Genomic DNA, 21,506 nt, shown 5'->3' on the forward strand with positions numbered 1-21,506 from the left:
TATGAAACGCGTCAGCCGAGCCGAGAACTCATACACCTTATCTTAACCCTTTCCAATCCACTGTCTGACGTCTAAAGACATTCTGATTGAAGGCTGTACAGCTGCGATGTCGGAAGACGTCCGACAGGGTATTCTTACTGTATATTACTGGCTGCTCTGTTGTTGGGGGTCTCTCCAGCATGTCCCATACCGCAGTACTGGCGCTAGCCAGCAGATGGCGCCATTGTATAATGTCAGCAAGAGAAAGCCCCCTCGTAAATCCTGAATCCAAAATTGCATTGCAAAGGGTTAAGTCTTGTTTTCAGTCTTCTTGAACATCCAGATGTGTTAGGGAAAAAACCTGAAATAAATGTCTCTATTGTGCTAATAGGTTGAAAATCAATTCACATAATAAAAAAGTACAGACATAAAAAGTGCACATACTGCTTCAGGACACTAAAGACTGATCTAAATGACTGCTCTTTGTGGGATGAGGAGTCCGGGAGGAGGTGCTACTCATTGATTGACATTATAGTTATGTCCACATCATGTTTGGAGCCTATATTTCAGGGGTCCCAAACTTCAGTCCTCAGGGACCACCAACAGGTCATGTTTTCAGGATCTCCTATAATATGAACACCTGTGGCAATGTCTGAGGCACAGATAATAATTACATCACCTGTGCAACACTGAGGAGATCCTGAAAACATGACCTGTTGGCGGTCCCTGAGGACTGGAGTTGGGGAACACTGCTATATTTGATGTAAACGCTAAGAACATTTCCCGCCATACACCCTGGGCCGTATTTGCCTAGAGGTCCAGTGCCTAGGGCGGCAACTTTGTGGCAGCCGACGGGAAGGAAAAAAAACTATTTTAACCCTCTCAGCTGCCTACAGTAATCATCTATGGAGTGAGATAAGTCTTCCCAGACTGCTGCTGAACAACTGTACTCTGCCTAATAATTACAGAATCTATCACAGGTGCCCACCCTTCTGCCAACTGCTTTGAGAGCTGCATCAGAAGGTGGGTGTTCTCTGGTGTTTTGACCCACTACTTGACCCTCTCACTTCACCAACCACCCAGTCACCAGCCACAATCTCCCACTTGATCTGCCCACATCTTTATTCTGCCCCCCCTCCTTCCTCCTAGTTATTCTGGAGCCATCAACCTTGCGGTCAGGTGACTGGCACTTCTGACCCGGACACTTGACCTCTGACTCCCCCAAACCTCCTGGAAGACTCTACACTGCCTTGATCTGATTTCGTTAGGGCGCATTCACACAGCGTATTAAGCACGTAATACGCAGTGCTGAAATCCCACTGATTTGCATTGGGTTAATCAGACTTTTGTATTCACGTAAGTTACCAAAAAATGCAGCACGCCCTATTTTGGTCCGTATTATGGCCCAAAATAGCCCATTGAAGTCAATGGAATTGTGGAAATACACAGTGAATACACATGATACAAGCATGTTCACGGTGCATTTACACATGAGATCAATAGGATCTAGTTGAGTTTTTTTTGGGGGGGGGGGGTGTTGTTATTGTTGGTGGGGTCTATCTAAGATCTTAGTTAATTTGAGCAGTGCCCAAATATGGGCTCTGAATTAATAGATGTGCTTGCATAGTGTGTGCAAGTCAGTATCTGGTCATGTTTTGCGCTCATCAAGTTTAAATGTGTCACCCGAAAACTAGACCTTTAAACTTCAGATACCAGTGCCAAATCTGTTCTACCTTCATAATACAGTAGAATGCAAGCTGTTCACAGAATGGTAGAGTTGGAAGGGACCTCCAGGTTCATCGGGTCCAACCCCTGCTCAATGCCGCTCTGTGCTTGTTTCACGAGAGGACTCAGTCTGCGGCCCCGTTCCTCTCCTGGACGCTAATCTATACTGAAATTTAATAAGATTAAATAAAATAAACTCTAATTAAATACCATTTGCTCTTCGATTAGCATTCAGAAGATCCATCTGACGGTATTGAGCAGCTTGCATTGTGTTGTAATACACTCAGACTCGAGAAGCCAAACAGTAGAAACCAACTGTAAATCTGCTTTTATCTCTAATAGTACATGCTACGCACTAAGAAAAACATATGTTCAAAAAGTTTTCATAGCCCTTAAAGCATGTATGTGCCGCTTTGATTAGAATTTCACAGATTCAGAACATAATTAGTCCGTGCAAAAAGCTTAGTAATTTGGCAAACACACTGCATTGCTTAATTGAACCCGAGTTAAAAGATTGCAGTACAGACCACAGATGCATATTTACAATTCTACAGGCTTCAGAGCTGAAATCTCAGCACTCTTTGCTGGCTCAATGCCTGCTTACTCCAGTCCTTTGCATTCAGGAAAGTATGTTTTTTACACCACACACAGTACATTAATTGCATAGAAGAAAAACCAACGGCGGAACAGTTTAGGGTTTGCTCACATCTCTGGTTACTGTCTCAATTTACGTCTAAAATCTCGAAAAAAGGGGATCGGAACTGAACCCCTGGACGGAAGCGTTCTCTGCCATTGCAGAAAACTGCTGAAAGGAAGACCAATAGATCTCCATTTTGGCAGGTTTCAAATAGTTTCTGGCATTCTGTGCCAGAGAGAATAATTTAGTGGGCGACTTTATTCGCTCCTGCCAGAAATGAATGGAAACCTATGGGTCTCCCATTTCGTACAATGGCAGAGATATGCCAGGGGTTTCTTCTGATGCAGTTTTCAGGATTTTAGACATAAAGAAGAAACTAGCCCCTGTATGGAATCTGAAACCTGATGTGAACAGGCCCTCTAATCTGCGAGGGGTGCATCTGTCAAAATTGTTGCCTGCTTCCAATAGCAACCAGCAGAACTGTGATTGCAGCTCCTCAGTACAATACGAGCTCAGGATCAGATAAATACTACATTGTATTACCAAAGCTGCTCTTTCTCTCAACTGTGATGGAATTTGCGAGTAACACAGAGTTCATCAAAATTCCCTTTAATGGTTCTTGGTGTGTATGACCATTGGCTACAGAATCACGCTGTGAGGTTGTGTTCAGTGCGATTAAAAGCGAGTGCTCGGTTGTCAAATTTAATAGTACTTTATATTTTAGTTCATGGGGTTTACACACCGCACCTACACCAGCACTGTTAGCACACTTTCAAAATAAGAACAGCAATCTTCTTATGTTTAAAAACAATAAAGGATATTTTGTAGCAGATATGGGAAAGAAATCCTTAGCAGTCCATGTTATGTCTCAGATATATAACTTTTACAGTAGCTAGCATTAGTACAGGAACTGAGAAAAAAAAAAAAAAAGTAGATGTACAAAATAAACCAAACTTTTTATATACTGTATATATACACAAACCAGTGCCTCTTCGTGTAACCCGCTTACACTTTAAACAACTTTATTTTTTTTTCACTAATGCAACGACTGCGAGCAAAAACGAAAACAAGTATAAATTAAAAAAAAAAAAAAAAAAAAAGAGCTACAAGGTGCAAAACGGTCATTCTATATCTGAATTCTATACGACATTGTAACTCCGAAGGAATGACGCGTGCTTTGTGTTTAGCACCTAAAGTGCAGATCTCATACTGCTGGATACTAGCCCTAGAATTGGAGCGATTTGAGGAAAGCCTCTCCTAAGCAAAAACAAAAGGCTAGACCACCCTTTCCAAAAAGTTGCTGGAGATGGAATATGTGTCTTCTGTCCAAGGGTCTCTCTGTTAAAGTCCACACATTTATATAAGTCGTTTGCTCCTTTTGAGGCATTGCCATCCGATGTACTGCGGGCCTCAGACAAGACGAGTTTAACGGATTAACGAGTTAAATACAAACCTTCTAACGATAGCTGTGAGGCGTGAGATCTGAAATGAACAAACGTAACAATCGCCAGAAAGACAAAAGACCAAGTTGTTCGAACCCGGAGAAGTCAAAGAAGAGCAGAAAAGCCCCATTCAGTGCTGTAACTTGCCTGGAGGAGAACAGGCAATATCAAGACTTTTGACTGCTTCTTAGTTGACCTACTTCTTCATCTGTCGATTATCTCCAAGACCGAGTGTGTGCAACGTATAAATACACTGTACAGGTAAATCGGTGCAGACGGTGCTTTGTAGCTGCAGACTGACATTGGCCACTAGAAAAAAAAGGACAATGTACTAAAACATGGTCTAACTGAACGTCTCAGCATAAGGATGGGAAACAGAAATAACAGTCAACTGCTCTAGATGTGAGGTTGGCATGAAAGGCCCTTTTTCTTTTTGTCTTATCATATATTTCGGTCTTAAATGAACTCGACTAGTAAGTAATCGCTACAGTTTCAGTATACGATAGTGATGCATCTTGACGTTATTACATGGCCGTATAATTTAATATCTCGAGTCTAAAAAGGCTGAACGTTTCAGGTAGAAGGCCGTGTTAGACCTATAGCAGCTCAAAATACTGTGCAGTATTTCTCAATGCAGTTAGGCTATACCTATTAAAACACCATCTCAAGATGTAGGATCGGAAATAAAAAGCATGTGTTGCCATAGTGTGAAGCCTAACGAAGATATTTACTGTATTAAGTGAAGATACATTAAGAACCATCACTGTTTCATGGCTGACTTATCTGCTCTGATTCCCCAACGTCCAAGTCCTGTGCTCATCGGTTTCATAAATGTCACTACCCTGAATATGGAAATAGGCCTAATGATCACTCATCTCATGGTTATCTTAAAAACAATGCCTTGTCCTTGGACATTTAAAAAGAGCAAAATGGAACCCATATTGCCATTTGTAAATTATGGAAAGCTAAGTTTTGTTTTTTTTTTTTTTCTCTTCACTCTTCTCTTTTCAGTTAGTTTCATGATTCTTAATGCGTGATCTCTGGAGGTGTTACTAGGGGACCAGAGATGCCTAATCGTACATGTATCTGACAAGCACTGACTTACTACCATCCTGCCACTCCTGGTCCTCTTACATATAGGCAAACCAAAATATCTGGCCAAGGAAGGCAACAGAAGGTATCATGTTTTCATAAAGACTTAATTATTTTACAAGAGTCGGGGTGTTAAGAGGTCTCTTTTCCTTGCACGCCAGTAGCTGTTTTTATGGAGCTGATGGTCCTGTTGAACCAGGTCTTCTTTGCTGCTTGCACTTCATTTAGGGCAAGACCAAGATGGTGCTCCAGATCCTGGAAAAGAACCATGTAAAACACATTAGAAGAGTCTAAAACTAACTATATACATGAGATTGTTGTTGACCAAACGAGCAATGGCTATTTTCTCCCGACTCTACCAAAAACATGCAATGTTAGCTTAGAAAAAGATTGTGCATTTTACAGTACAGCAATCTAAGGTATGGGGGACTGCCAGCTCTGCCCTAACAGCAGATATTAGGGACAGTTTGGAGTCCCCACATACCTGAGAAATTCTGTCAAAATCAACGACTTTGGACAACTTTTATCTCATATGTATAGTTTAAAGGGGTTGCTCCACTAATGACGTTTTTTTCCCTATGCACTGAATAGGAGATAAATGCCAGATTGCTCAGGGATCCTTGGCTGGGAACCCCTGGTGTTCCCAAGAGCTGTGTACCCTAAATCCTCGAGAAGAATGGAGCAGTGATACACATGCAAGACCACCATATCATTCACTGCTATGGGACAGGGAAGATTACCGAGTGTATCGATCTCCCTCCACCTCATAAAAGTGAATGCAGCTGCGGTCACATATGGGCACCACGGCTCCATTCTCATACAGGATTTTGGGCGCATAGATCTTGGGATTGCCTGAAGTCCCAAACTTCGTAAGTTTATGTCATGGCAGGGTGGCACATAACTAAACAGGACGTAACCTTACATTCTGGGGATAGCGCGGGATCAGAAGTGAGCCCGCGCCATCCAGCAGTGGAAGCCGGCTGTTACTGATAGCCGGCCTCCCGGTTGCAACAGCGTGTGTACATGAGGACAGCGACACCCACTGTTGACCTTCTACATGCTTTAATCTATGTAGATCGTGGCATGTAAAGGGTTCACAGAAAGAGGGCGCTCCCTCTGTGACATCATCAGACCCCTGTGATGTTATCTCGGAGGGCTGACAGGTTGCCATGGCAACAAGTCGCCAGATACAGACATCCTGGATTGCCATTGCCTATGATCACTATTACAAGCGATAAGGTATTGCAGTCCATAAGTCCTCCTATGCTTTATCATAGCGATCATAGCCGCTATGGTTCAGGACCCCTTCAGAGACATAAACTCTGTAGGAAAACAAAAAAAATTGTGTAAAAAAAAAAAAAAAAATACAGTACTTCTGTACTGAGGTGTATTTTTGCTCATCAAGTGCTTACAGGCCATGGCATACCCAGATGCGATTCCCTGGCATCTAGTTGCCATGGGAATCCATCAGCCATCTGCAATTATGCCGCAGGGCCTGATGACATCACATAAGGAGTACCTTCCCTCTGTGAACCTTATACAAGCCGCACGATCACGACATTTAAGGGGTTAACAGCTATGATGATTGTTCTTACCAACCACCACTGTTGCAGCATGAGGCTGGCTGTCAGTCACAGCTGACTCCCACTGAGGATGGGATGGACTCCTGAGGCCGTGCCATCCATATGCCGTAAATACATGGCATTTCACCTCAACCCGCTCGATCCCTGGAGAGCGCTTACAGTGCAGACATCAACTTTTTTAAAAACTTACACTTTTAAATAAAATATATATATATATATATATATAAATATATATATATATATATATATATATATATATATATATATATATATATATATATATATATATATATATATATATACATATATATATATATACATATATATATACATATATATACACACACACACACACACACACACACACACACATATATATATATATATTATTTTTTTTTTTAAATAAAGGCCAGAAATCTAACGATCAACTTTTAAGGCTCTGGATAACTTTAACTCCCTAACAGTGTCTTGTGACTCTCTCAGCCTGGTATCTGTTATTTATTCTTGCTTTCTTTCCAGTAAAGAGCAGACAGACTGACAGCCCTGATGACTGTTATTACTAAGACTCCTCGCTGCCAGTTTACCTGTATCTTACACTCCGCTTCTACCAGCTGAAGTTTAGTTTGGGCGAGTTCTAGCTCCATTTCCCGCAGCTGATTCTTCAGAGTCTCCTTCTCTTCATCGGTGTCCTCCTCAGAAGAATTCTCTTTGTTAGTGCTGACCAACTTCACTCTTCCTTCTGTGTTGAAGAACTCTCGGCAGCGTTCGCAACCGTCTACCTTTTGCTAAGTGGTTAAAGACAGCAACGGATTAGACGAATCCTCATAAAAGCATATTACATAATATTTCGTTTCAGCACCAATACATCTAAAAAGAACAATTTGTGGGAAGACGCAGAACAGCCTGTTCTATAACGGTCCATAGAGTGTAATAGAAAGTGACAAGCCCAGCCGACTCCTACCCGCTTCTCCTCTATTCCCAGCCGGACTCAAAGGGACAACACCAGGCCGTTTTATATGTGATGCAGGTACTGAGGGTTGGAAGAAAAGGTCTGCAGCCTTTAAACCACAGGAGTAATTATACTAATGAAAGTTTATTAGGGAAGTGCACAGAGTGAGATACTCCGATCTATGAAGGTCACGACTCTTTGTTCAGTCAGTCTGAACTTACCCGGATTTTCTCTATTTCAGCTTTGTTTGCAGACTGCTGCTTCTCTAGCCGATCGCTGAGCTGTGAACATATCTGCAAATGAACAAAAAGTTTGGATTTAGAGGACAGGGATTTATTTCCATTTATTATCAAAATAAAAGTACAAAACAGCAAAGGAACACTAAACATAGAAAATACACAAAAGTAACCGCCTCGGCAATTCCTTCCTTTATCTCATGCAACTCTAGTTTGTCTTATATTGCAATGAAAAGGTAGAAATATATATATATCGATCTCTTCTTCGCTTTTATTTCTAGGTTTTTATGGAGCATTTCCCCCTAAAAAAAATAATCACCCGTAGATCACCAGTACCTGCCTTATGTTCTTGTGTATAAGCCAGGGAAAGCTGGCTGAAAATCAATGCAGCCTGCAATAAATGAACACTAAACACAAAATGCACAAGAAACTAAAAGTAGCACCAGCTGCTTCCTTAAAGGGGTTATCCAGGTGAACACTGGGGTTGGGGCAGAAGGATGCATTGCTCCGACTCCTATTTACTGGATGGAGCTCAGATTTGCAGATGCTACTCTTATTGAATACAATGGAACCCCAGCTTGCAATTCCAAGCACAGCAGCTCCCATTGAGTTCAAGGAGAGCTCTGCTTGCAATTACGAGCGCCGGCCTCTGCACAGGGGTCGGAGCAGTGCTTACGCTCCAACCCCGGGGGCCGATGCCTGGATAAACCCTTTAACTTTCTGTTGACAGTCGCTCCTATTTTGTATCATATTGCAATTAAAACTGAGAATTCCTATATAAGAGGTACCGTAGTGCAGGAAATAAAGCCTCTTCTGAACTGGGATAAAATTGATACAGAGCAGAGACAGGAAAGTCATTTTAAGCCATTTAAAAAAAAAAAAATTGAAAGAATGTATCAATGCAATTCTAGATGCTGCAGAAATGGGAGCTCTGGTGAAAGCTTTTGTCCTTATTGAGTGGTATCTTCTCGAGGGGTCCCCGGGTCGCCTAAAACTTTGAGGACATAACTTCAATGGTGTGGTTGCTCTCTGGACCGCATATTTCTGGGGATGTGATTATCTTCTGATGGTTAGGTCTTGCTCTATGTCACTGGACGCATCTTGATCTTGTTTAAACTACACATCATTGGACTATTCCGATTCGGGAACTGGCTTATACATTATTTAAGCTAACGGATGGTTCTCTTGTGATTTTGTTGGTCATGTTTCTGGATCCTTGATTCTGACAATGATGAAATGTAATTGCTTCGAAAATGTGATCATGTGATGGATGAGGTTATGGCAGATATGTATTATCAAGCTCAATATTGCTTTTTGTAATATGTTTTAAAATGCAAATAAAATGCTTTAAAAAAGAAAAAAAAAAGAGAATTGATATAAAAAGAATTCTTTTATAGCTGTCCAATTAGATCAGCCATGCCCCCCCTCCTCTTAATCCCGTGCCTGGCTGTAGAACAATTGGCTGCAGCAGGAGCCTCCCCCTCTCTGCCTTTTAAAAATGGTCAAAGTGGCAACTTGCGGCGAAGTGGCATGGGCACGAAATTCAAGGGTGTCATTTTTACACTTAAATCCCCCCAATGCGTGTCCAGAGAGCTGCCAACTGCTGTATAGACTACTAGATTCTAATCACATAATTATGTGCTCAAGGGGTCCGCTCTATACAGCGAGTGGAAGCTTTGGAAGCACAGTCCTCTTAATTATGTGCATGCATTCAAGTAGTCCAGTCTATGCAACGAGCTGCAGCTTTTGTGCATAGAGGGGGAACGGTCAAAATGCAAGTATATAACTGCACCCCAGAACTCTATGCACTTATTACTTTATGGGGCTCAATGGAGATGACACAGTCCCTCTGAAGTCCCTGTGAAGCCCTGCTGGATGGCTAAGCCCCGACTCAGACAATCACCTGCTGAAAACAGCACAGATCAGCAGGATCAGACTTTTTGTTTCAGAAACATGCAGAAAACCGGCAGACGGCCACAGATGGATAAATCCGTTCTTCCCCCGTAGTTCTGCTGAATCTAACCTACAAGACCATAGATCCCTACGGTGCTGTAAATTCAGCTCCATATAATTGAGGGGGTCTGTGTGATTCAACTTGAATAAAGTTAGAGCTAATTAACTTGAGTGTATTTACCATCTCAATGTTGTTTGAGTCTACAAAGAACTAGGACTGGTCAATATACAGACATAGTAGTCAATGTGCCAATTCGCACATCCATTTTCTACATGCGCACAAAGGCCAAGTAGGGAAAAAAATTGCCGCATGAGCTATTCTGGTCCAATTTGTGGATGACAGACACCCACTCAGTTCAAAGAGACAAACAGATAGCACACAAACAAGCTAGAAGTCGGCCCTCCAAGATGATGCTGACTGTGTGCTAGCCATATTTCAGGGATCCATTGATAAGATACGCAGGAAAAAAGGAATTGTGGTTTGTTTAACTCTTTTTTTTCTGCAGACGTAAAAAAAACGGATGACATGTAGAAGAAAAAAAAAAAGACAGTCCGCATGCATATATCACAAAAATAAAAAAAAAAAGAAAAACTTTAATTTTTTGCAGACGCAACATTGATGAATTTTTAAAAGCTCGTGTGAATTCAGCCTTGAACGCTAGTACAAACGTTGATGCAATTCAGCACTAAACATGAGTGTGCTGCATCAATCACTAACTTATAACTTAAGGAACGTTCACACCATATCAAAACTACTAACGACCACTTGTGTCAGTTAGTATGTAAGTGCTTCTGATGCTCCACCCCTGGTAACGTTATCGCAGGTTCTACAACATATATAAAACACAGAGCCTGACCGACAGAAGAACAACAAAGTTAGGGCTCTTGAAAAGGGGAGGACAAAAATAACAAAATGAGAATACAACTAAACCGCTAGTATGTCAGACACAACTCAGCGGTCCTGACAGGAGACACTGACCTACCATCACCACAGAGATCTGGTGGCCTGAAGGACCTGCAGTGAGGTCACTGCTGTAGCAGGAGCCATTGTGCAGCTCGGTAAAAGAGATTCGGTTGCAGCAAAGCTGTGTGTGTCATGTGTGGGTTGAGGATGGATGTAGTAGAGCTGTGTTTGTGATGTGTGTGAATCAGGATGTAGAAGAGCTGAGCATGTCATGTGTGTAATGTGTGGGGTCAGGATAGATGCAGTAGAGCTGTGTGTGTGATGTGTGGGATCATAATGGATATACCATGTAGCAGCGCTGTGTGAGGTGTGTGATCAGGATGTAGGAGAGCTGTGTGTGTCATGTGTGGGGTCAGGATGGATGTAGTAGAGTTGTGTGTGTGAATCAGAATGTAGCAGAGCTGTGTATCATGTGCTGCATCAAGATGGATGCAGTAGAGCTGTGTGTGTGATGCGTGGGATTTATAATGTATGTACAATGTAGCAGAGCTGTGTGTGTAATGTGTGGGAATCAAGAATGATGTAGTAGAGCTGTTTGTGTGATGTGTGGGGAACATAATGGATGTACCATGTAGCACAGCTGTGTGGCACATTGCGCCACCAGAAACACTGGTACTATAATTTCCTAATAATTACTAGTTTGAAGTTTAATGGTTAAGAGGGAAACAAACATTTACTGTACAATGAATGTAAATGGAAGACTATCTGTATCTATCCATCATCCATCATGCCTATACTTCAGCCTATAACCCAAACATAACAAAATTGTCAACAAAACCCATGATACTGCCAATTTAAATAGTTGTTTTTAAGCACTCTGATAACGACAAGGACACGATGTAACAGTTTAAGGAACATAAAGGTGGACCTGCCGACTGCACAAAGGACTGGGAACAGAGGGATCCAGCAGGCAGTCCATCTACTAGGAATCAGTGACATCAGTACGAGGCATGACTTATTGATGAGCGGCTCTGACCGCACAGTTTATTTCTGTCCTTTGCCCAGCTCTTCTCTAGGCTTTTTTTCGGCTGACATTGTTTAAGCGCTGCAATGGTACAGTTTTCATATGAATAATGAATGTTCTCATCACCCACTCGGAGCAGAAACGTCTGCAAGTACACATCTACAGCGCATCCTATCCGCTTCTGGAAAATAACCTACACCCACCAGTTAACCTATTTTTCTATATTCTGATTTTCTGGCAGATGCCAGCGTTGTACACGTAGCGGATGGTCAGAAGTGACGGCAGCGACTTCAACAACAAGAACAGATATTACTGTTTAATGACACATATGGTGTCTCCCATACAAACAGCACAGCTCCTTATAGCGCTCTTCTACAATCCACTACACAGAGTCAAGTAGTCGTGGGTTAAGATGCTCCGCAACCGGTGAAACCGCTCAGCCCATTCATTGTTCTGCTGAAGTCCGGACCCGCCATGTTTGGCCTTGGCTGCTGGACAATTTAGAACATTTTCCCGACCCCTATTGGAGCTAGCATTGTTCTCTGTGCATGGTTGTAAATGTCTGGCAGTTGGCTGCAAGTCACAATGACCTTTTAAAGGGTTTTTCTGGAACTTTTATATTGATGACCCATCTTTAGGATAGGTCATGACTATCAGACTGACTCCCGAAATTGCCACGATCAGCTGTATTGAAGGGACAGCGGCACTCTGATGAGCGCTCCGGCCTCTTACGTATGCAAGGCACAGTGCCATACATTGCAGTGTGGTGATGCCTAGTATTGCAGTCCAGTCCAATTCACCTGAATGGGACTGAGCCGCAGATAGGTCATGTGACCAATGAACGTGATGTCACAGGCTAAATAAAGGGGTTAATCCGAACTCAAAGTCTAGCTGGCAGGGGTCCAACCCTCTCCAATCTGACATTAATGACCTATTCCTGCATATTTTTTTGTGCAAAATTCACTATAACCTGTAATCTATTCATTTATATCTTGGCTTATTCTGAGCCAAGTGGTCCAATGGGCCGTCCTATCAGTGATTGACAGCCTTCCTTCTATGTACAGTTATACACAGACAGCTGTGTATAACTGATCAATCACTGATAGCTCCGCCCATTGGACTGTTCAGCTCAGGACGAGCAGAGATATAAATGAATAAAATACAAGTTCCACTGAATGTTTCCCCATAAAACTATATATACAATTTGCTCAGCTCCTCCGGCTCTATAACATCATGCAGTTTGGACAACATGTTCCAGCTGACAGACTCCCTTTAGGAAGTCTTTCAGCTCCCCTGTGTAATAATTTGTCATCATCTGTCATTACTAGGCCGTGCTGACTATGTTCTGGCCGTTGCCTGACAACAGTTGCAGCAGGGGGCACTGCTGAGAGCCCTACTAGTTTGTGACGGGCATCCAGCTGGAACAGTAGAAAGCAGCGCAGCTTTCATGCAGAACTCTTCACACCCAGCTGCAATCCCTTCATGCCTTCATTTGACAGTTGCTTGAGGAACAACAAATTGTCTCCGGAGGAGCGACATACTGAGAAACTACCTTGAGCTGATTAAGGATTACACTGCTTTTTATAACATTACCTACATTTGTGAAGAAAGCATTGACCCCGACCGGTCTGCAGAATAGCTGGGGATACGCGGTGATTACCCCCCATCAGCACTCCTGGAGTAATACAAGTTATCGCCTGGTGTAAACATGTAAACGTGGTCTTTCTACGATTAGCCAACAACTCTGCAGGGACCTAGCTCGGCATGCAACCCCACCAATCGCTTATGGTTTTTGGACTTAACCTCTTAGTGACAAAGCCAAATTTTGGAAATCTGACATGTGTCACTTTAACGTAGAATAACTCCGTAAAGGTTTTGCATATCCAAGTGATTCTGACAGAGGTTTTTTTGCCAGATATAATAGACCGATAGAATTTGTGCATATTTATTAAAAGTGCCAAAATTGGAAAAATTTTGAAAAAAAATTGTAATTTTTCAGATTTCAACTGTAATATCTCAAATACGTGCAAACATACTGTACACATTTTTTATAAGATATATATTTCCATCTGTTTACTTTATTCTGGACGCACACTTGAAAAACTTCAGTTTTTTTTTTAACCATTTAAGAGACGTACAAATTTAACATTACTTATCAACATTTTGAGGAAAACTTTGTTTTCCTACACCAAGCCAAGATTGCAAAGGTGTCACAGTGATAGATACTCCCACAAATAACCCAATTTTAAAAAACTACACCCCTTAATATGAGTTTTTTGACCCCACAGTTTATCATGCAATTCAGAGAAAAAATAAAATTTCATATTTTTGCAAATCTGTCATTTAACAAGTTTTTTCTTTATAGTGCACATTAAAATGAGGATATACAACCCAAAATAGATACTCCTGTGTCTCCCGTGTTCAGAGACATACCCATTGTGGCCCTAATCTTCTGTCTGGATGCACAACCGAACCCAAACCGAAAGGAGCAGCCAGTGGCTTTCAGATCAGACATTTTGCTTGAAGGTGCTTTAGGCCCCATTGCCCACTTGTAGAGCCCTTGAGCGGTCAAAACGATAGAGGACCTCCACAAATGACCCCATTTTGAAAACTAGACCCCTTAACGAATTCATCTAGGGGGTGTACTGCATACCCCACAGTTTTTGAATGAATCTAAGTAAAGCAGAAGGAAAAAAAAAAATCACGATTTTCACTTTTTTGACAATTGTGTCATTTTAAAAACAGTTTTTTTTGTGCAGCACATATATGAATGAAGACTTTCACCTCAAAATGGATCCCCGTTTGTCCTGTGGTCAGAGACATACCCACTGTGGCCCTAAACGTATGGGCCCTGTTCTGCATATGGACAAACCGAAAGGAGCATTACACTTCAACAGTTTTTTATTAACGTTTACGTGATCGCCATAATCTATTGGATAATGGCAATCACGTGACCGGAGACAGTCACTGCGGCCCTCGGTCACTGCTCCAGGCCACTGATAGCCAGGAGCAAAATGATAAATTTCCTGGGCCCTCCCCAGCTTCCGCGCTTGCGTCCACCATTTTGGCGACAGACGCATGTGCTAAACCTGATGAAAGGCCCGCAGATAAAAATCCCGTCGGGGGACATCGCTGGAGGCCTTTTTTAAGTAATTTCACCTTCCCTCACGGTTCAGATCCGTGACAAGAAGTGACTTCTTTTTTTTTTTTTTACTGTTACGTGATCGCCGCTATCCATTGGATAACGCCGATCACATGACCAAAACATCTCACCGTCGCCCCCCGTGAAATCTCCAGGCTATCGGCTAGGTTTGGTAGCAGGGAGATTTTAAATGACCCCGGCAATCTGCGGCTGCTGCGTATGCCTCCACCATTTTGGCGATGAACTCGTGCGCAGACGTCGAGGTAAGGTCCGCAGATAAATACGGGGGCCTTAGGTACATAAATTCATTTTTCTTCTCAGATATGATCCCTGAGGGGAGATGAAACAAACTTTTTTTTTTTTTTTTTTTACAGTATTTTAACCTTTTTCTTTACTTTACATGATCGCCGTTATCCATTGGATAATAGCAATCATGTGACCGGGAACCGCATACAGTGGTTCCCGGTGACATCTCCCTGCTCTCGGCTACACATACTAGCCAGGAGCAGGGCGATTTTAAATTTCCAAGGGTTGAAATTTTGAATGCACCCAACCAAGGACCTCATGCCCCCTAATTAGCTGATGGGCAATATTTTGGCCTGCGTAATGCTCATAGTCAGGAATCGTTCTGCGTAAAAGCGCACGGGACAAGAGTCATTTGTATGCCTTGGCGACTATTTTGAGTGACTAGTCAGACGATAGTTACCCCATGTAGAGCCAGTTCTGTACATCGGCCCTGATTTGTCCACCGATGACTTTGGGGCCGTTAGCACTGATGCATCCTTCTAACACATCAGGCTTATTATGCCCCTTTAAATGTAACTATTGATTTGGGATTCCAGCGGTAAAAGGATTTCCTTTAAGGACTTGTTGCTCCACAGCTTCTGATATCCCATTATACAAAAACTGATTACATTTTCTCTTCTGATCGGTATCTAAATCCCTGAAACGTCTTTTGTGTGTTTAAGCCCAGATGGACCACTTAGGAGAAACGTTGAAATGCTGCAATTCAGAATGCCGAAATGTGTAGCTGCTTCGATTGACCGCTGTTGATGCGCGCTTGACTGGGCGCACTGCAATTTAGGAAGAATACGACGTGCCTGTACAATATATTTCATCGGATTATTCTAGCTCGGTGTATTCAGCGGCACGCAGAACATAACGGCTCCCTCAGAGCTTTATTACTCAACATTATTAGTCAACAGCTTGCAACGGCCAAATTGGATTTCCTTATAGGAGAGGTTTCCTTGGAGGACCCAGTAACAGAAAGCACTACTAGGAGAAGAGCGAAAATGTTGCTTTCTATATTTTTGCTGTTAATTCATCAGTAATGTAGTCTTTACTTTACGAATTGGTCGGGAAGGAATTTTTTTCCTTAACCCCTTGAGTGGCGGGTTTCCTACCACCCTGTCGTGCCCACCAGGGCAGGTTTTTTAAAATGGTCTAATCATTGAATTTCCACTAATTTTGCAGTTGTGTCTCAAGAGCCATAACTTTTTCATTTTTCCATTGACATGGCCATATAAGGGCTTGTTTTTTGCGGGACAAGTTGTGATTTTTTAAACAGGGGGGAGGGAAAAAAAAATGGGGAAAAAAGAAAAAAAGGGGCCATGTCATTAAGGGGTTAAATAATGTATTAACTTCCTTCTCTGGGTCATTATGACGCATGGATACCACATGTGTGATTGTATTTTTGATTTTTTACAAAGTAAAGGGAGGCAAGTGTTTTTATAATTTTTTAAATAATTTTTTTACTTTTTTTCTTTTTGTCCCTTTAGGGGACTTCCACAGGGACCCATCAGAACCCCCTGATCACATTCCGGGGGTCCGATGGTGACAGCCCTTTACATGCTGCAGTCACATAGACTGCCGCATGTAAAGGGTTAACACAGCAAAGATCAGAGGTTTTCTCTGATCTCTGCTGTAAGAGCTGGTACCTATCTGTCCTCTGACAGCCAAGCACCAGCTCTCCCTGCCACAGAGACCATCGGCTTGCTTCTGACAAGCCGATGGTCTCTAAGGCAACCTATAAACAAAGCAGGAGATTGCTGGCATATCGGCAATATCTTCTGCTGGTTTTTCAAAGCCCTTGCTTTGTTCTCTGTCGGTCTGTGCAGGCAGAGCACACTGCCACAGCTTATGGCATTGTGCTCTGCAGCTCCCATAGTGATACATAGCCCGGAAATCTTCCGGGCTATGTCGCTATGAGCAGTGGAGCTCGTCCCGGAAAATTTCCGGGCGTGCCACTCAAGGGGTTAAATGGAAAATTGGCTTCTACTTCATTGAGGTTTTTTTTTTTTTTTGCTTCCATGATGTCGTGTGCCCAATTCCGAAACTGCCATGCAGGCACGATCTCTGAAAGGCACAGCGTCTTCCAACTTCTGCAAGCTGGAGACGCCAATCATTAGCCAATGGGCATGGTTGTGTGGATGGAGGGGAAGACGGCCTGGATGAGTCGTGCAGTTGAACTGTTCATTGGACAGTGGAAAACTAACTAGCATACCATGCGCAAAAATGTGGATAGATATATATATATATATTTTTTTTTTATACTGGACTCCCTGTGGAAGAAAAAGATATCCTGAGATTTGTCTGCTACTCCCACATTGCATGTTAGGATGCATTTGTTATGGTAATGGCGGTAACAGACTTCCCTTAACAAATGTCATGACAAATAACGCTTAGGCCATTCAAAAGATTCCATTTAATATTCATTCTCCTTAGTATATCTGCTGCATGAATAAGTAATAAAGGCCAAACCACCTCAGCAAATCACAGGTACAACCATTGTATGCAAAAATAAAGTACAGTACAAGTATGAATTCAGCATTTCTGAGACCATCCAAGCAGTGAATAACCTGACATTCTGTCCCATCACATGTACCTACCTCCTCTGCAGAAGCAGCTCCATGGGGTCCTCATGGTCCAAAACTCCAAAGTACTCACAAGTGCTCCAAATGACAGATTTAACAGTGATAGGCATGTGCATTGCAAACACTGCCTGAGTGCGCAGCAATAATAGAAGGTGTAACTTGAAGTATTTATTGCTTATCCACTGTAGAGGATGGTAAATGATAGATTAGTGGGGGTCTGATTGTTTGGAATCCCCGCTAATCGACAGAAGGCTGCGGATAGGAGTTTGAATAGAGCCTCAGTTAAGCGTGCGTCCTACTGCTCCATTCAAAGTCTATGGCGCTGTTGAAAACTGCATACGATTATATTCACACCTAGCGAAAATGGTGTGGATTTTCCACAGCAGAAAAGTGGCGCCAAAATCCACGTCAGTTCAGTGTCAAAAACCACGTTACAATGTGCACCATTGGTGTGGAGTTTGGTGCAGATCCGCAACTAATTTCACTCTTTCAGTAGAAGAGGTGATGTCCGCTGTGGATCCGCCGAAATTATGTGGATTTTGGGGAGTATTTTCTGCTGTGAAATATCCACACAATTTGCGCTACGGGTGAACATACCTCAAGTTTGGAAACTTGGTTGAAATGATCGCGTTCACTATACAAGACTTCTTTGGTCTCCGTTTGACTAGGTTTCCGTCAGATTCTTTGTACTTTTCTACCTAGCTAAAGAGACTGCCATGCATACGGCCAAGTGAAATAGAGACTGAAGAGGTCTCCGTCTCACATACTAAAACGTATGCTTCTGTCCGGGTTTCCATCTCTCTTTAGTTTTCTGCACAAAAGATAAAAACCCAAAATGAAAGTAGCGCTGGAGGAAAAAATAGTGATAGGAAAGTAGTCTAAGGCCTCATGTACACTAGGAAAATTGATTTAGCAAATCCGCGTGGGGTGTCCCGCATGCGAGATCCGAGCATTGGACACCCTCAGGTAAGTAAAAACCTGCGGATGTCCTTTTTCCCTGCTGTGCGGATCGCACATGCGGAAAATAACCCGCAGCATGCTCCATTTTCTGCGGGTTTCCCGCACAGACGGCTCTCGTTGAAGCCTATGGAAGCCATCCGTATCCGCGGCACACCCGCAGCGTAATTTCTGCTCTGCCGCGGGGCAGCGGGAAAGCAGGGATTCAAAAAAGAAAAAGAGTGCACGGCGCATGCGTGCGGCATGCTACCGGCGTGCCGAGCACATCTGCCGGGCAGAAAAAAATAAGATCCGGCCGCGACGGACGGGAACCCGCAGCGTCCGGACAGGTGAGTATTATCTATTTTCAGACCTCATGTCTGCGGAAAAGGAGGGACCCGCTGTGGGATTCTGCATGGAGAATCCGCGCAGGCCCGAATTTCCCAGTGGACATGAGACCTAAGGGCCCTATTACATGGGACGACAGCTATCCCAACGATAAAGCGCATGTGACTTTACACCAGAGCAATCATCGCTCAGTGAATGAAGGCGGAGCGCGCCAGAGATCGCTGCTGCCTGCCTCCATTCACAATAAACAGGTCGTCGTTCATAGATGGAAGGTGGCCTGTTTAAGCGGGTTGATCATCATTTGATTCCCGTGCCTGCACAATCCGAACGACGAACAAATTATCATTCGTTGTACAGATCGTGGAAGCATTTAACACCGGACGATTACGGTTTAGATTCCCGCGATCCAGCGAGAATTTGAACGATAATCGCTCAGTATAAAAGGGCCTTAACTTAGACAGGTTTATAGGAGAACAGTCGTGCTATGTAACTAGCCCCGGACACGGTGTGCCTGTGTGTGAAGTTAGATTGTGAGCCCCATTACCGACAGGCAGCTTCTGATTTTGCATTCTTTGTACAAAGTGGCATTAACAAAATAGCAGGTATAACACTGACAAAGTGTCTTATATGTAGCGCTGAGTCAAAGGGGGGCGCTACGTAACTTTTTTTTCCTTTGCATCCCTGTATCATGTTGTGCCCCCTCAGACTCTGCACTGGGCACAGAGAGCATTATTCTTGACCGGGCTGTTCAATTACATGAGTACATACCAACGAAACCACAATTTAAAGGGTTTATCCAGGAAGCAGCCGCTGGGATACACCGGGGTCGGAGCGGGAGCACTGCTCTGACTTCTGTATAGCGGCCGGCGCTCATAACTGCAGGCGCACTCTCATTGAAATCACTGTGAGCCGCGCCAGCAATGAGAACATGCAGAGACGGGGAGCATACCTGCTTGTAATCTCCAATGATTGAGCTGTTCTTCTTTATTTCAGATTCTGCTTTATCAAGTTCTCTTCGACACATTTCCTTCAACTGTAAGACAATATAAAACGAGAGAATGAGGTGGTTGCACTTCCGGTTGCACACGTGATGTTGCAGCCATGTTATACCGCAGCGGCGGTGATGCCACGAGTCGATCAGGAGGCCGTTCTATGCTAGTTCACATTTTAAATGTGCTAAATTGAGTCGGTGCTTAAAGATCAAACCATAAGACAAAATGGGAGAAAGGATTCTAAGAAGTCCTCTAAAACGACTCTATACACTGAGCATTTGGACAGCGGCTTGTGGAATGAGATAAAAGCCCCATCCTACTGCACTTTCCCCACTTAGTGGGACATGGACAATGAATTGTGGGATAATACATTGTTACAAATCCCTCTGCTTCCGTGTGTTCTAGAGATCATGGTTACAAGCCGGCGTCACCTGATGGTTCTTTGTTTAGTTTTTTTCTATTGAAATCAATGGAAAGTAAAATACGGCCTCATCGATAATGACCCCCCAAAAAGCATCCTGCCCACTCCCTATGACCTACGGTGGTGATTGGCACTATTTTACATGACATAGCTACCTTAGCTGTCCCTGTGCCCGCACAACTAACACCCGGTGGACGCCTCTGTATGTCTCAGGCTAAGGCCGGGCGCACACAGCAGTAATTCGCAGCATGCTGCTCGCAAGAGACGCACAAGCACGTACGCTATGACTTGCGTACTTGCTGCGTACAGTTAATCACCATGCGCCATCTTACGTAAGACGCGTCAAGTGGAACATACTGTGATTTTCCTTGCGCGTATATTTCGATAAATCGTATGAGTGTTAACATGGGAACCTATGGGAGGTTGGTGCAGCGTATTACGAGTGCAAAACCTGCGCACATAATACACTGTGACTACACACTCCTGCGAGCCCGTCCGTAAGGTGCTTTTACATCGCTTGGTCTAAGTCAGATGAAGGGTGCCGATCGATGTAAATGGCGCTTGCTTAAATGGCCTTCAAAACTGGCCAATACAGTCAATATGAGGGATGAAATATTAGTAATCTAATAGTTTGTCCCCTATTCATTTTTTAAGTAGGCTTGAGGAGATTAAGAAACTATGCAATGCTCCTCTGGGAAATTTGGTATGCAAATAGGGGATTGCACAATGCCTCTACAGTGCCTCTACAGTGCCACCTGCTGGAAGTTAGCTTCCCTCTAACCAGAGAAGGTTTGGCTTACATCCTTAGTCATGTTACAAGTCCTGTTAGAAGTTTGGACATTGAGTTATAAAGAAGCTACCTTCTAATAGGCGATGTTGCAGAGACCTTGTACGACCTCCGATTTGCATACCAAATTTCCCAGAGGAGCATTGCATGGCCTGTAAGACTCTTTACACATACCCGTCGCTCTCAACAAGGAGAAACAGCATTCCCCCCAACCCACATCACAGGCCTCTCACCCAACCAGATAGAAACCTACTGTACACTAATGAGGGCCAAAACCCCCAAATCAGTCTCTTTATACAGAGTTCTCTTTTCTTTCTAGAGCAGATTCTGGTTTGGCTCATATTCCCAGTCATATTACAAGGCCTGCTAGGAATTTGGACATTGAGTTATAGGGAAGCCACCTTCTAATGGGTATCATTTCCCTCCCATTCACAATCATGGCTAACAGTGGCTCAGCAAGGTCAAAAAATATTACAGAAGCAA

General features: G+C 43.1%; 1 protein-coding gene across 3 annotated transcripts in view; it reads right to left on the minus strand.

Moving 5' to 3' along the window:
• Window positions 1-3,034: 3,034 nt before the first annotated feature.
• The window catches only part of RABGAP1 (RAB GTPase activating protein 1), a 142,603-nt gene continuing 124,131 nt past the window's right edge, over window positions 3,035-21,506 (minus strand). For 2 of the 3 annotated variants that reach the window (XM_066580812.1, XM_066580814.1), the window contains 4 exons: window positions 19,773-19,856; window positions 7,629-7,700; window positions 7,043-7,243; window positions 3,035-5,130 (listed from right to left, as the gene is read on the minus strand). In XM_066580812.1, coding sequence (XP_066436909.1) covers window positions 5,008-5,130; window positions 7,043-7,243; window positions 7,629-7,700; window positions 19,773-19,856 — 480 coding nt within the window. In that variant the 3' untranslated portion in view covers window positions 3,035-5,007. The remainder of the gene's footprint in view (window positions 5,131-7,042; window positions 7,244-7,628; window positions 7,701-19,772; window positions 19,857-21,506) is intronic. The other variant, XM_066580813.1, reaches the window with a different exon arrangement.

The sequence above is a fragment of the Eleutherodactylus coqui genome, chromosome 10 (assembly GCF_035609145.1).
Source record: "Eleutherodactylus coqui strain aEleCoq1 chromosome 10, aEleCoq1.hap1, whole genome shotgun sequence".
Lineage (NCBI taxonomy): Eukaryota > Metazoa > Chordata > Amphibia > Anura > Eleutherodactylidae > Eleutherodactylus > Eleutherodactylus coqui.